Here is a 16,643-nt window from a genome sequence, read left to right as displayed (position 1 = left end):
GGGCGTCTCTTAGCCCAGCCTGCACCCTCTCAATCTGGGACCCCTTAAGGGATATCTGACTGCCTAATGGGATTGGGCCTAAATGGGCAGTTGGATATCCCTCTCACAATCCAGGTCTACTGGCTTCCAACTACTCACCTGCCTAATTGCCCCTAACCACTTCTGCCTGACAGCCTGATCACCCCCTAACCACTCCCCTGCCAGCCTGATTGACACCTGACTGCTCCCCTGCTGGTCCGACTGCCCCTAACTGCTCTCCCCTGCCGGCCTAGTCACCCCCAACTGCCCTCCCCTGCTGGCCTGGTTAGTTCTGATTGTTTTTAACATCATTTTTAAAATATAAAAATCATTCTTAGTTCTGAACCATATAGCAACAGGCTGTGGGCTGACGTCCATTTGGTACACCGACTATAGTTTGCTAACCCCTGGTTTAGGGACCAGGGAAAAAAGCATGACATAGAGTTGGAAGAACGGGTTTTGACCTGGACTACCCTCTTAGCTGTGTCCTGTTGGACTTCACCTGTTTCTTCAACAGGTAAGTGCAGGATTTGGCCTGGAAAATTCTAAGGCTCATTCCATGACTATCCCCAGGTTACCCAGGTGAAGATAACTGCTGCTGTTGCCAGGCATGAGTGCTATCTCATTCAAACCCTCAGCCTCAGGTATCCTCCACCCCCTCCTCCGAGCCTGGCATCCCTTCCTTCAGATGGCCCTCCCAGGTGAGAGTCAGAGGAGTAGCCAGACCAGTGAGGGAAGCAGAGAGTGAAGAAATGGGGCAGTCACAAAGAAATAAAGCCACCCACCTGAGACAGGACCCCCTTCTTCTTACAGTTGGTCCCTCCAATGAAGACCATGTTGGGCAGGACTGGTCTGGGATACTCGAACACAAAGTCATATCTCAAGAGCCAAATGGAGCCCTTCTGATATAAGGTGGGTAAGTGCACCTGTCTCTTGAGGAGGTCTGATGCGAGGTCTTCATACTTTGAATACAGACAGTGAAACAGAAGGTTCTCCAAATGATTAACGAGGAAGTTGGCCACCCGCTGGGAGAAAGTCATCCGGTCTGAGAACTGGGTGTAGCACCTGGGGATGTAGGACACAGGGTTCGGGCTTCGGCTGAACGTATGTTCCAGGGCACACGGGAAGCCCCTGAAGAGGTACACGGAGGGCAAGCCCAGGTACTCGGCCAGGATCACCCCGCAGGGCATGGCCGGGTCTGTGAACAGGACGTCGAACTTGCTCTCCCGGAGGAAGGTCAGGGTGGCCGAGTCCCTCAGGAGGCTCTGGCAGCTGATGAAGCACAGGTCAACGACGACCATAACATTCCTGTACTCCACCAGGGGAGCGGCCAGGAGCGACCTCTCAGCAAAGTGCCGGTTCCCAAAGGTACGGAAGCGTCTCTGTAGCTCTTCCTGGTTGTAGGGCACCGCATAGATTTTCCTGGTGTAGTGTTTGGACTCTTTCAGAAGCAAATTGACTTCTGGCACCAGCACCACGATGTCATGGCCCCTGTCACTAAGCACCTCAACTATGTCCTTCATACTGAGCCAGTGGCTTCCATCCTGCGGAACCACCAACAGCTTGTCACCGAGAGCCACACCCCAAAGCCCTAAGAGTAAAACCCCTGCAGAAACGCCCCGGACCACACGGGGGAGGCAGGCCATCCTCGTGGAGTGCAGATAGCAGCAAGAGTAAAAGGGCTCCTGGCTATTTCCCCTACACTGACTACCTGCCCTATCGCTCTGTGCTCTGAGTTTTGCCCTTCAATATGCAAGAACCTAAATTAATATTTAACTATTTCTAAGCACACAGGTAACTTGAGCCAACTAAGCTTCTTAGCTTTTGCCTGAGCTTCTGGATTTAGTTCTTTTTGTCTGCACCAACCTGTCTCTCCGGTTGGAGGACAACCTAAACAGGCCCCAGGAGGCCCGCCGCAGCCCCACCCTCCCTCCAGGACTCCACAGCATCAGGGATGACCATGTTCACAGATGAGTAGCTGTCCATGCTGCTCTGCTTCCTTGTCAACTCTCCTCATAGTGGAAAGGAAGTGTGAACAGATGTAAATTCATGGTTTGAACAACACAATGGAGGTGCTCACTCCAAATCCTGGCTACCACAGCAGTGGCCAAAAGGAAGGCACAGAGAAGTCTAATAGAACTTCCCACCATGCGCTGCTCCACCGCTGCTATTGGAGAGTTTTGTTATATCAGAAGATAGAATCTAATCCTAACATATGTGCTCTGGCACCACACATCTCACTTTGCAGTTAAGAGCATGAATTTTGGAGCCAGCCTGCCCCTACCAAGCTGTGCAACCTCACCGCCCTTCCCCTGCATTGCTGCACCTGCCAGCTGGAGGTTGCATCAGTCCCTCCCCCCAGGGGTGGTGAGAATGAGCTGAGTGCAATTCCCTTGGAAGGGCTCCCTCTGGGTCTGGTCAGACCCTGTGAGGGGCCAAAAAGTGCTCCTAACACATCTCATGACCCTTCACTGTGAATACAATAACCATAGGAGGAATGAAGGGGACAGAAGAGGAGGCAGAAATGAAGAAAAGAAAATGTAGAAATATGACATGCTTGGGAGGTGTCAGGTGACAGGGCACTTGATGGAGGCAAATCATCCAGCCAGCAGTTGAAAGAAGGTGGCTCCAGCACAGGGGTCCCGGACATGTTCAGCTTCTAAAACAATTCCCCATTGTCTTCATTTCCTTGGGCCACTGTAACAAAGCACCACACTGTGGTGGCCTGAAAAACAGAGCTTCATTCCCATAGTCTGGAGGCTGGCGGTCTGAGGTCAAGGTGTCAGCAGGACTGGTTCCTGGTTCTTCTGAGGCCTGCGTGGGGGTCTGTTCCAACCTTGCTCTGGCTTCTGGTGGTGTGCAGGCCATCTTTGTTGTTCCTGAGTTTGTAGAGTATCAGCCCATCTCTGCCTTCACCGCCACACAGGGTTCTCCCTGTGTCCCTCCCGGGGTCCAAATTTCCCCTTCTATAAAGACACCGGTCATGTTGGACTAAGGCCTACCCTAATGACCTCATTCAATTTAACTAATTACATCTGCAAAGACTGTATTTCCAAATAAGGTCACATTGTAAGGTATTGGGCGTTAGGACTTCAATAACACTTTTTGGGGGAACACAATTCAACCTTAACACTCACCCTTCATCTCATGCAATACAAAGCCCAGGCTGACCATCCTTCTACCAATGAGAAACGGAAGCTGCCTGCCTCCGAAAGGACACTTTTGGGTAACTTATGCAGCTTCAGAAAAGAAAAAAAAAAAAATAGAATTGGCTACTTCTAGATCAGCTTTTCTCAATCTTTTGGCCTCAGGACTTCTTTTTTACTCTCAGTGCATGAAGACCTCCAAAACATTTGTTTATGTGGGCAACATGTGTTCAAATAAGCTGTTTCAGAAATTAAAACTGACCCATTCAAAAAGTACGTCCTCATTAATTTGAGATAACAAGATTAAACCCCTTGCAAGTTGACATCTTTTCTGAGAAAATAAACATAAATTTCTCCAAACAAACGAGAAAAAGTAGTCAGAAGAGTGACGTCATTTTACCTTTGTTGCAAGTCCCTTTAATGTCGGACTGGAGGAGAGGGACTCTCCTGTCCACTGTGCACTTGCTCTGCTGTGGTTTTTGCACATTGTGAAGTCTTGTGAAAACTCCCCAGCACCACCATGAGAAAAGGAGAGTGGAAAATGCAAACTAAAACTTAATAGTCTTTGTACTATTAAGGAAACAGTTTGACCTTGCAGACCCCTGAAAGGTCTCGGGATCCCCAAGGTTTCCAGAACACCCTTTGAGAATCGCTGTTCTATATCAAGGGTGGGCAATTACTTTTTTTAAAAGGCATAAATAGCCAAAACCGGTTTGGCTCAGTGGATGGAGCGTCGGCCTGCAAACTGAAAGGTTCCAGGTTCGATTCCAGTCAGGGGCATGTACCTTGGTTGCGGGCACATTCCCAGTGGGGGGTGTGCAAGAGGCAGCTGATCAATGTTTCTGACTTTCTATCCCTCTCTCTTCCTCTCTGTAAAAACTCAATAAAATATATTTTAAAAATAAAAGGCATAAATAGTACATATTGCTGATGCTGTGAGCCACCTGGTCTTCTGGGTTCTGCTGTTGTACCAGGAGAACAACCATAGGCAACACTAAACAAATGGGCATGGCTGTGTTCCAATCACTTCTGTTCATAAGAACAGGAAGCAGGTTAGATTCGACCTGAGGGCTGCAGTTGGCCAACCTCAGTTCCAGACAGTGATAAAAACCAAGGTGTTGAATCTTCCCTGCAAATCCACATGGCTGCTCCTTCCCTTCATTCCAGATTCACTCAGTGCCATCTCAAAGAAAGCTTCTCTGATGACCCCATTATCACAAGGCCCATCACTCAGAAGTCCCATCTCCCCCCTCGTTTAGATTCATCCCTTCTGCCATCACCTAACCTGTTACTTATTTAATATGCGTCTCCCCCACCTAGAACAAGAGAACTTTACTTTATGCCCAGTGTCCAAAACAGTGCCTGCATACAACAGGCACTCGATCCAAGTTTGCTGAATGAATGGACTCGCTTTTGATTTGTATCACATTTCAATTTCTCTTTTGTTTTTTTCAGTTGTGAGGATTCATCCAAGAAATAGAACATGTAAAGAACTACGTGCTTTATTTTTTTATTTTTTTATTTTTTTTTAGAAAAGCTGGTCATTGACACTATGAGCATGGAATCTGCCCCTTCCCTTTAGGAAATTAAAGTCTGAGAAGTATAAGTCTAAACAGCATGCAGTGAGAGCCTGAAGTAGGAGTTGGAAAGCCTGTGTCTCCTTTTAGCTCTGCCACCTGCCAGGGGTGAGACCCATCTCCTGATCTTCAGGATTTCCAACCGAGACCCAGGGAGAGGGTCATGTTTGTCCTGCCAGATTTGTCACATTGCTGAGGAAGGTCCCAGAGGGCGAGGGAACCAGACTGTCCAAGGGAGAGGCAGTTTCTAGGGTGGCTAGAACAGACTCGCCCACAGCTAGTCACGCACAGCTGAAGTGGCACGCAAAGTGCTCTCCTAACCCATGCCTGTTGGCTCAGGAAGTGTGCCAGAGTAGGGAAGGGAGAAAAAGCCTGAGGAAGAGGATAGAAAGGATCACGCAAGCACAGGGCTGGGCCCAAGAACACAGCCAAGATGCACATTCATTGCAGCCAAGTTAAACTACAATGAGGTTATCTCCTCACACCTGCCAGAATGGCAACCACAGGAAACAGAGTTTTATTGCATTCTTCAGGGGAGTGATCAGGGCAAGAAGGTGGCAGCACTCTGGTTTGGGTCCATCTAAACAACAATAAGACTCCCAGATGGTCACAAAGGGAGCACAGTGCAGGTCCGCTCCTCAGGGCAAGCACAGCCCAGCAAGCTCTTTCTAAGAGCAGTGCATCTGGAGATTGTCAGGGGGAGTGACTGTCAGTGGGCATGGGATTTCATTTCGGAGTGGGGAAAATGCTCTGGAATTAGAGCGGTGGTTCTCAACCTTCCTAATGCCGCAACCCTCTAATATACAGTTCCTCATGTTGTGGTGATCCCCCCAACCATAAAATTATTTTTGTTGCTACTTCATAACTGTAATTTTGCTACTGTTATGAATCGTAATGTAAATATCTGATATGAGGATATCTTATGAGACCCTGTGAAAGGGTTGTTTGACCCCCAAAGGGGTCCCAACCTACAGGTTGAGAACCGCTGAATTAGAGAATGGTGATGGTTGCTTGTGTTCATGAATATACCAAAGACCACTGCATTGTAAAGGATGAGAGTTATGATATGACTTCTAGCTCAATTTTTAAACATTAGAATGCCTGCCCCAGCCCACGTGGATCAGTTGGTTGGCATTATTCTGTGCACTGAAGAGTTGCTCTTTCGATTCCCAGTCAGGGCACATGCCTCAGTTTGGGGCTCAATCCAGTAGGGGGTGTGGTGTGCAGGAGGCAACCAATTGATTTTTTTTTTTTTTAGAGCCTGATCTTATGGTTAATGTTAATATTGTGATGATTGGAAATAATTGTGCTGGAATATGCAAAGGCCAGGCTGTTTTATGTAGCAAAACTTTTATGAAAATCAAGGGCCCCTAAGATAGAAGCTGTCCCAACACAGCACAGAGAAAACTATTCAAAACCAAACAATGGACCCTCGTATTCCTAAAAGTCCGCTCAGTCACTTGTAACAGGATTCCTCACAGACCATTCTCTCTAAAACTGAGAGTTCAAAAGCAAATGCAAATAAATATGGAAATTTAAAATATAATAAAGATGCCTTTCAATTCAACAGATGAAGAGTGGAATATTTTATTAAATTATGTTAGGACAATGAACAATTCATTTAGAAAAATAATAAAGTTAGATCTGTATACTTCTGTGTAAAGTTCTCATTGTAAAAAAAAAAAAAAAAAGTAACTATTCACATGAAGGAATTAAAGACATTAAGACACAGTATGGAAAATACGTTTGTTTATATATCCCAGGCTTGGAAGAACTTAAACAAATTGATATCCAGAAACCATTAAAGGAAAGGTTAACCAGATCGACTCCTCCAAAATGAAAATCCTGTATGAGAAAAGAGGAAGAATAGCCCAGGAAAAAATGTTTGCAACATACGTAAAAAGCTAAGTGTTAATGTTCCTAATACTAAAGAAACTTATAATAATTAGGTATTAAAAAGGCAAAGAGCCCTCAAAACCATGGCTAAATAATGTGAATACAAAAAAAAAAATCTGAATACATAATTCACAGAAGAGTAAATGCAAATGACCAATCCTATATAATAAAAGAGTTATATGCAAATTGACTATCACTCCAACACACAAGATGGCTGCCCCCATGTGTTCAAAGATGACTGCCCCCATATGGACACAAGATGGCCACCACAAGATGGCCAGCAGGAGAGGCCAGTTGGGAGAGATCAGGGTTGCAAGGGAGGGCAATTGGGGGTGACCAGGCCAGCAGAGGAGGGAAGTTGGGGATGACTGGGCCTTCAGGGAAGAGCAGTTAGGGGCAACCAGGCTGGCAGGGGAGCAGTTAGGCATCAATCAGGCTTGCAGGAGCAATCAGGAAGGTAGGAAGGTGAGCAGTTGGGAGCCAGAAGTTCTGGATTGTAAAAGGGATGTCCGACTGCCCGTTTAGGCCCTATCCTCATAAACGGGGAGTTGGACATCCCTTGAGGAGTCCCAGATTGGAGAGGGTGCAGGCTTGGCTGAAGTACACCTCCCCCATCCCTGTGCATGAATTTCGTGCACCAGGCCTCTAGTATATCTATGAAAATTGAAGCAGCTATGTAAAATTTTTTTACCAAAATATTTAAAAGTTGGAACACATCTGAAGCTGGAGACAGTATGGAAGAAAACTAGAACTTTCATATACTGTTGACCCAAGTATAAGGTTGTTCATCACATTGAAAGCCATTTGTTGCATGTGTAATATGTGCAGAGCATTAGACCTAGCAACACTACTCCTGAGGATTCTTGGCCTACAATAGTAAGAGCAAGATTATGGAAATATGTGAATATAAAGAACTTATTTTTAAATGGTTAGCACAGTCTTATTTATAAAAGGGAAAAGTAAAAAAAAATAATAACCATCAATCAATATTGCTTACTTGAATGAACAACAGGGCATCCAAAGAATCCTACGCGACTCTTAAAAAGAATGTCACACATTTGCCGAAACTGGTTTGGCTCAGTGGATAGAGCGTCGGACTGCGGCCTGATTCCAGTCAGGGGCATGTACCTTGGTTGGGGGCCCCAGTGGGAGGGTGTGCAAGAGGCAGCTGGTCAATGTTTCTCTCTCATCGACGTTTCTAACTCTCTATCCCTCTCAATTCCTCTCTGTGTAAAATCAATAAAAATATTTTTTTTAAATGTCACACATTTGTATGTAATGGCTGTAAAAAGGTCCATGATAGGCAAGTGAAAAAGATAAAAAACAGTATGTCCAGTCTGATACTAGACTTCATTTTCATAAAATGAGTGTAAGAATTTACATTAGCTATAGGCATATATCTAAAATAACTTCAGAAAAATTTGGATAAGATACATACGAAACTGCTAAGAGCATTTTCCTAAGGGGGTTGCATTAGATTAAAAAAAGGAAAGTTAACATAAACTGTGCACCTATGGATGAGACAATGGGGGGTGGGGAAAGGGCAGAAGGTGGGGTGGGAACCTGGTGGAGGGTGGAAAAAATGAGGAACTTTTGTAATAATATGAACAATAAAAATTGATTTAAAAAATAAATAAATAAAAGTTTCATTTCTTACTATATTTTTCAGTATTCTTTCCAAAACAGTATTAAAAAATGCAGCCTGGAAATTAAATACAATTAACTCAGTTGAATACATATGAGTATCAAAGGGGACAGTGTTATAAAATTTGCTAACACAGTTAAAAGAACTGACACAAAATAATCCATTGAACCAGAAAGGAAGTCCAAATGTAACTAATTTAAATTACGAATCATGGTTCAGTGAGGCATGTTTGCTTTCATTCCTCTGCAAGCCACCCTATTCTGAGCCTGGGAAACCAGAGGTAACTCACCTGTGACAGTGGCTTTCCCGGGTGGCAGTTGATGCCGCCAATGAAGATCATGTTGGGCATCACAGGTTTGGGATAGTCCAAAACAAAGTCATTTCGTAACAACCAAATGGATGGTTGGCCGAATAGGTCATAGGCTGAGACAGACGTCTGGAGTATCTCAGAGGCAACTTCTAAAGCAGTTTTGAGAAAATAGCCACAAAATAAATGTTCCTCCAAGTGGATAATGTGATTCCACACTCTCTGCCTGAAGGTCATGGTATCCGATAACGAAAAGAGACCTCTCGGAACATAAGAAAGAGGGCTGGGGCACTGCGCACCTTCTTCCAGATAGTGGCAAAACAGTCCCCTGGTGAAGACCACAGACGGGAGTGAAAAATATTTGGCTACAATTAAGCCACACATGTCAAAAGGGTCCAGAAACACCGCATCAAAAGAATTATCTTCTATGTATTTTACTAATTTTTTATCTTTAAATAAACTTCTACAATTTGAAAAAAAGTATTCAAAAACACTGTTAGATGAACTCAATAGCATAGAATGTAAATACTGGGCCCGAGTTTTCCACTGAGAGTCAGCAAAAATCCGGAACTGATCATTCAGATCCTCCAGACTGTAAGATGTGGAGTAAGTCTTGACAGTATAACTGGTTGATTGTCCCAGGCGCCAACTCACCTCTGGTCTGACCACCACCACCTCATGCCCTCTGTGGCTGAGTTGTTCCACCACGGATCGCATGGTAAACCAGTGGCTCCCATCCATGGGTATGACCAGCAGCTTGCCTGCCTGGGCAAAGTCAGGTGCCAGCAGGAGGCACACACAGAGAGGAAGGAGGCCAGTCAACACTGCAGGAGCCATTGGACAGCGGCAGCCTGGAGCAGACCAGCTGTCAAGCTTGCGTGATACAGTCGGCAGAAGAAGTACAGGCACAAAGCCTGCCCCAAGGGAGGGTGTGTGTTAATATATTCATAAGAGCACACACGCAACTGATTGCCAATGATTTACTCATCAGAATATAATGAATGAAAGCATTTACTGAGGTACCTTCTGGCACATTTCCAGATAAGAATACTCTTGATCTTTGCCTGGGCAGAGATCATGCCATATGCCAGTTTACAAAGAGAATTATTAAGCAATGATCTTTGGACCCTGAGTACTCAGAAAAATAATAAATAAAGTAAGCCCTAGCCAGTTTGGCTCAGTGGATAGAGCGTTGGCCTATGTACTAAAGAGTTCCAGGTTCGATTCAGGTCCGGGGATGCGGGAATGTACCTTGGTTTTGGGCACATCCCCAGTAGGTGGTGTGCAGGAGGCAGCTGATTGATGTTTCTCTCTCATTGATGTTTGTAACTCTCTATTCCTCTTCCTTCCTCCCTGTGAAAAATAAATAAAATATATTCTAAAAAATATATAAAGAAAGTAAATTCCAATAAAGCTGGTATTTTTGGAATTTGTCCCCAAGGAAAAATTGGATTTTACCCTCAGACTACCAAAGTCGCTTTGCCCAGAAAGAGATTGACATTCTGGATTCCAAGGAAAGACTGGAAGCCCCTTCCCACTGACCTGCTCACTGGCAATGGAAGTACGTTTCACGGGGTCTGTGGAGTGCCTGGCATAGCCGCCTGTCTAGTTGCATTTCCAAACCTCCAAAATGGTGGGATAAGATTGACAACTCCACCTAAATGAGCATCCTAGCAATGGATGCAACTATCACCTATTTTAAATCAATATCCCTAGATACATCACATGCAATGGATGGTCACTGCCACTGCTTGCAGGGACTCCTCTCTCTTTTCTCTCTGCTTCCTCACTCTCCTATTTAAACCTCTGCAGTGGGCTCACCCCAATCAGGCTGGCATTCTCCTTCAGGAGTCTCTGTATCTGTCTTCCATGTCCTACCAAGCATGCCCTGAGGTCAGGGGATAAGTCTTTAAGTTTGCACTCTCCTCCCACAGTCCCTGTGCTATGCTTCATACAGAGAAAGCACACGGGGAATGTTTGTCAAGTTGAACTGACTTTCATTTTGCAAGTTTTCTAGATACCTTATTGGGAGAGCTCAATGGTATAAGACCCTGAGGAACATTTATTCAGGGATGCTAGAGCCAATCTGGACCATAATCTTTGTGAAGGGTTAAGATGGCTCCTTTGGAAACACCCAGACTGCTACTAGACATTTGCTCAGTCACCATTAACCTTAATGACTGAGAAACTCTGAGATCAATGTCTGAAAAATAAAAATGCTGTTATTTGACCTCTCTTCCTGGGATGCTTACTTCAGGGTAAATATTAGTAAAATGAAAAACAATAGAAATTATCAATAAATCTAAATGCTGGTTCTTTGAAAACTTGAAATAACTAGAGACTAGCCAAACTGGTCAGAAATAAGAAGAGGAGAAAAAAATTACCAATATCAGGAATGGAAAGATGACATCATTACAAATTCTAGAAAAATTCTAAAAGAAAAATAGCTCTTTCCAAGCAATCTGTGCTATCTGCATAGTTGCTGCAGTATTTTCCCAGCTGCACAGCCCACGGCCCATTTCAGCCCTGAGCGGAGGAAGGAAACTAAATCAACAGAGCATCATCACACACACTAGGCCTCCTTACCCAAGCCACCTCAGCCTAGCAAGCTAGCGCCTAGGAGCCACAAGCATCTTCCCAGCTCCAACTGGACTGCTAAAACCATCCAGCACACATAGCCTACCCAGATGTCTTTTCTACATAGACTACTTTTTCAAGACTAGGAGAGATAGCAATTTTGTCTACTTTGTATAAACAAGCACAAACAAACAAAGAACGTCAAACAAAATGAGAAGACAGAAGAATATATCTCAAATAAAGAAACAAGAAAAATTTCCACCAAAGAACAAAACAGAATAAGTAATTTGCCTGATAAAGAATTCAAAGTAATGGTCAAAAGAATGCTCACCAAACAGGAGAGTAGAATAGAGAAATTCATGAAAAACGTCAACTAAGAGTTAGAAAGTATAATAAAGAAACAATAAGAGATTAACAATATAATAACAAAAATAAAAAATACTCTAGGAGGAATAAACAGAAAATTAGATAATACCGGAGAATAAATCCATGATCTAGAAGATAATTGGCAACCAACCAATTAGAGCAACACAAAGAAAAACTAATTCTTTTTAAATTCTTTATTGTTGAAAGTATTACATATTTCTTCCCCAATTGACCTCTCCCCACCTGCTCCCACCCCCAACATATGCCCTCACCCCCGTAGAAAAAAATAATTTTTTAAAAATGAGGAGAATTCAAGGGACCTCTGGGACAACATCAATCACACCAACATTCACATTATATGGATCAGAGAAGAAGAGAGAAAAGTGAATAAGAAGTTTATTTCAGGAAATAATTCTGAAAAACTTGCCTAATGTGGAAGAGGAAATAGACATCCAGGTCCAAGATAGACAGAGTTCCAAACAAGATGAACCCCAAGACCCACACCAAGAATATTGTAATTAAAACAGCAAAAGTTAAAGATAAAGAAACTATCTTGAAGGTAGCAAGAAGAAAACAACTAGTCACATACAGTGGACCCACCTAAGGCAGTGGTCGACAAACTCATTAGTCAACAGATCCAAATATCAACAGTACAACAATTGAAATTTCTTTTGAGAGCCAAACTTTTTAAACTTAAACTTCTAATGCCACTTCCTCAAAATAGACTTCATGGTATTTTGTAGAAGAGCCACACACTCAAGGGGCCAAAGAGCCACATGTGGCTCATGAGCCACAGTTTGCCAACTACGGCCCTAAGGGTATCAGCTGATTTTTTCAACAGCAACTTTCTGGCCAGAAGGGAGTGGCAAGACATATTTAAAGTGCTGAAAGAAAGGAATATACAAACTAGAATACTCTACTCAGCAAGGTTATACTACCCTTGTTTCCCCGAAAATAAGACATCCTCCGAAAATAAGACCTAGCACAACTTTGGGAGAAAAAATTAATATAAGACACTGTCTTATTTTCGGGGAAACAGGGTAGTAATTCAGAATTGAAGGAGAAATAAAGTGTTTCCTGAATGTGCAAAAACAGAAGCTCATCACCAGTGAATCAGATTTATAACAAATATTAAAAGGTCTCCTTTAAGCAAAAAAAAAAAACACACCCATAATCAGAAATAAAAAACATGTAAAAAGAAAATCTTATATAAAGGCAAATATTTAATAAATACAACACATGAGCCATTTAAAAACTACTATGAAGTTCATGAGACAAAAGTAGCAAACTTAACTATGATTGTTAAGCAGATACACAAAACAAAAAGATCTGAAATATTAAAAAAAAATCTGAAATGTAATGTCAAAAACATAAAGCACAAAGGGAGAGTAAAAATTTAGTCTTTTTGAGTATTTTCAAACTCTCATACCTATCAGAAAAAAAGATAGTGGGTATGAGGCATATCTTACCAAATATTAAAACTTACTGCAAAATATGACACTGGCACATGAATAGGTAAATAAATCAGTGGCACAAAACTAAAAGCACAAGAGTAGATGTAAATAAATATGGAAGTTTTAAATATTATAAAGATGCATTTCAATCCAATAGATAAAAAATGGATTTTGTATTAAATTATGATAGGACAATGGACTCTCCAATCAGAAAAATAGTAAGTTAATATCTCATTTTATGTAAAAGAAAATCTCATTGTAAAAAAAAACTGATTAATATTAGAGGACTTAAAAAATTAAGACACAGTTTGGAAAATATGTTTATATATCGTGGGCTTGGAAAAATCTAAATGAGTTGAAATCCAGAAACCATTAAAGGAAAAGTTAACCAGATTGACTACTGTATGACAAATAAGAAAGAAAAGCCCAGAAAAAAATATTTGCAGCATAAATAAAAAGCCAAGTGTTAATATTCCCAATATACAAGAGACATAGAAATTAGCTCTACAAAAAAAAATATTCCTACAAAAGATGATCAAAGAATGTGAATACATAATTTACAAAAAATGCAAATGACCAACATATCTATGAAAATGGAAGCAGCTATGTAAAATTTTTTTAACAAAAAATTTAAAAGTTGGAACACATCTGAAGCTGGAGATAGTATGGAAAACCTAGAACTCTCATACACTGTTAACCAAAGTGTAAGGCTGTTCAATATTTTGGAAGCTTGTGGGCAGGGAAAGAGAACAAAGACAGCATACATGGTGATGGTAAATAAAACAAACAAACAAATGAATAGATAGATAAATAAATAAATACAATTTTGAAAGCCATTTGTCAAATGTGTAAGATGTGCATAGCATAATCTTAGCAACCCTATTCCTAAGGATTCTGGCTTATTAGAATAAGAACAAAATTATAGAAATGTGTGAATGTAAAGAACTAATTTTAAAATGTTTAGTACAGTCTTAACTATAAAAGGAAAAAGTAAGAATAAAAGCTTAACTATCAATCAATATTACTTACTTGAATAAACTATGGTGCATACAAAATAAAGAATCTCATGCAACTCTTAAAAAGAATGTCACACATTTGTATGTAATAGCAGTGAAAAGGTTCATGATTTACAGGCAAGTGAAAAGATAAAGAACAGTATGTCCAGTCTGATACTAGACTTCATTTTCATAAAATGAGTGTCAGAATTTACATATATGCATATATCTAAAATAACTTCAGAAAAATAAAATTAAAAAAGCATATAAAACTACTAAAAGCATTTTCCTATTGCGTAGCACTGGATTAACGAAAACAAAGACGTTTTATTTCTTATTGAGTTTTTCAGTGTTTTTGTATACAATTATTTTTGTATACAATTATTGCAACTGTATACAAATGAGTGTCAAAAGGGACAACACTATAAAATTTGCTAACACAGAATTAAATGGATTGACCCAAAATAATTCATTAAACTAGGAAGGGATTCCATATGCAACTAACGTAAATTTACAAATCAGTGAGGCGTGCTTGCTCTCTTTCCTGTGCAAGCCACCCTATTCTGAGCCTGGGAAACCAGAGGTAACTCACCTGTGACAGTGGCTTTCCTGGGTGGCAGTTGATGCCGCCAATGAAGATCATGTTGGGCATCACAGGTTTGGGATAGTCCAAAACAAAGTCAGTTCGTAACAACCAAATGGATGGTTGGCTGAATAGGTCATAGGCTGTGACAGACGTCTGGAGAATCTCAGAGGCAACTTCTAAACCAGTTTTGAGAAAATAGTCACAAAGTAAGTGTTCCTCCAGGTGGAAGATGAGGTTCCGCACTTTCTCCCTGAAGGTCATGGCATCAGAGAAGCCTAAGAGCAACCTCGGAACATAAGAAAGAGGGCTGGGGCACTGCGCACCTTCTTCCAGATAGTGGCAAAACAGTCCCCTGGTGAAGACCACAGATGGGAGTGAAAAATATTTGGCTACAATCAAGCCACACATGTCAAAAGGGTCTAGAAACACCGCATCAAAAGAACTGTCTTCTATATATTTTACTAATTTTTTGTCTTTAAATAAACTTCTACAATTTGAAAAAAAGTATTTAAAAATGGTGTTTGATGGATTCATTATCAGGGCAATCACACTTTGATCCCGGGTTATCCACTGAGAGTCAGCAAAAATCCGGAACTGATCATTCAGATCCTCCAGACTGTAAGATGTGGAGTAAGTCTTGACAGTATAACTGGTTGATTGTCCCAGGCGCCAACTCACCTCTGGTCTGACCACCACCACCTCATGCCCTCTGTGGCTGAGTTGTTCCACCACGGATCGCATGGTAAACCAGTGGCTCCCATCCATGGGTATGACCAGCAGCTTGCCTGCCTGGGCAAAGCCAGGTGCCAGCAGGAGGCACACACAGAGAGGAAGGAGGCCAGTCAACACTGCAGGAGCCATTGGACAGCGGCAGCCTGGAGCAGCCCAGTGGTCTGGATTCCAAGCTTGTGGGATACAGTCGGTGGAAGAAGCACAGGCACCAAACCTGCCCCAAGAGCAGTCTGAGGATAAAATCCAATATTTCCTTTGGGACAAATTCCAAAAAATGCAAGCTTTATTGAAATGTCCTTTTTGATCTTCCTGAGTACACAGGCTCCAAAAACAATTGGTTAATAATTCCCTTTGTAAACCAGCATTGAAGTCACGGCACTATCTCTGTCCAGGTAAAGATCAAAACTATTTTTTTGTTGTTGCTGTTGCTGTTGTTGTTAATCCTCACCCAAGAATATTTGTTTTCATTCATTTTTAGAGAGTGGAAGGGCAGGGCAGAGACAGAAACATGGATGTGAAAGAGACACACTGATTGGTTGCCTCCTGTTGGGGTGGGACGAGCCTGCCAACAAAGTTCATGCCCTTGACTGGAATTGAACCCGGGACTCTTCAGTCTGCAGTCCAACATTCTAACCATTGAGCAAACTATTCTTAGCAGGAAAACATATTGCTCAATATTTTCTTGTGAGTAAATTATTGGCAATGACTGCTTTGGGTTTTTTTTTGTTTGTTTGTTTGTTTTTTGTTCCAATATTTGAACAGCAAGGATGAATTTCAAATTAATTCTGCACAATAAACTAAGCCAGACGGAAGAGTCCATGTTGTGTAATTTCACTATTGTATTTCTATCCACCCATTTTTTTCTCTCTCTCTCTCTTTAAATGCTAACCACAATCCCTCTCAATAAATTTGATAATCCACTAATAACACATGACCTTCGGTTTAAAAGGTTCTTGTTTATAGCATTTGGGTACAGATTGCATAACAAATAGATTAAGTAACACAGCACAGATAAGGAAATAAAAATGCAAATAAAATTGCAAGTTTTTCAGGCCAGGGTCATAGTTTTTTACCTTTGCCAACCACTTGGGTCAAAATCCCAATTTTTGTAAGAGTAATCATGAACTCAAAAGTGTTGACCCCAAATTATTACTGCTTGCAGGGGTGGGGCCCACAGGCATCTGGAGGTCACTGTAGGTGTGGTGTGCTTCTCTTTAATGCAGGAGGCCCTATGACTTACGTTTTAGTGAAAAACATTTTTAGAAGGCTATTTAAAATTAAGTACAGTTTTGTGTCCATCCATTGCCTGGATCTCCTCTCCTGACAACATGGCCATTCTTACTT

General features: G+C 41.9%; 2 protein-coding genes across 3 annotated transcripts in view; both read right to left on the bottom strand.

Moving 5' to 3' along the window:
- The window catches only part of LOC118709114 (UDP-glucuronosyltransferase 1A9-like), a 48,272-nt gene extending 32,541 nt beyond the window's left edge, over positions 1-15,731 (bottom strand). Inside the window, exons 1-2 of one of the 2 annotated variants that reach the window (XM_045575833.1) lie at positions 15,514-15,731; positions 8,572-9,503 (exon numbers count right to left, since the gene is read on the bottom strand). In XM_045575833.1, coding sequence (XP_045431789.1) covers positions 8,572-9,426 — 855 coding nt within the window. In that variant the 5' untranslated portion in view covers positions 9,427-9,503; positions 15,514-15,731. Of the gene's footprint in view, positions 1-8,571; positions 9,504-14,573; positions 15,481-15,513 lie in introns of those variants that run through there. The other variant, XM_045575834.1, reaches the window with a different exon arrangement.
- Positions 262-3,860, bottom strand: LOC118709115 (UDP-glucuronosyltransferase 1-6-like). Its single transcript, XM_045575835.1, has one exon. The coding sequence runs from the start codon at positions 1,662-1,664 to the stop codon at positions 780-782; it is 885 nt and encodes a 294-aa protein (XP_045431791.1). The 5' UTR covers positions 1,665-3,860; the 3' UTR covers positions 262-779.
- Positions 15,732-16,643: the final 912 nt, after the last annotated feature.

Source organism: Pipistrellus kuhlii, unplaced genomic scaffold (assembly GCF_014108245.1).
Source record: "Pipistrellus kuhlii isolate mPipKuh1 unplaced genomic scaffold, mPipKuh1.p scaffold_m20_p_7, whole genome shotgun sequence".
Taxonomy (NCBI): Eukaryota; Metazoa; Chordata; class Mammalia; order Chiroptera; family Vespertilionidae; genus Pipistrellus; species Pipistrellus kuhlii.
Note: the sequence above shows the minus strand (reverse complement) of the source record. Positions and strands in the feature narration are given on the sequence as shown.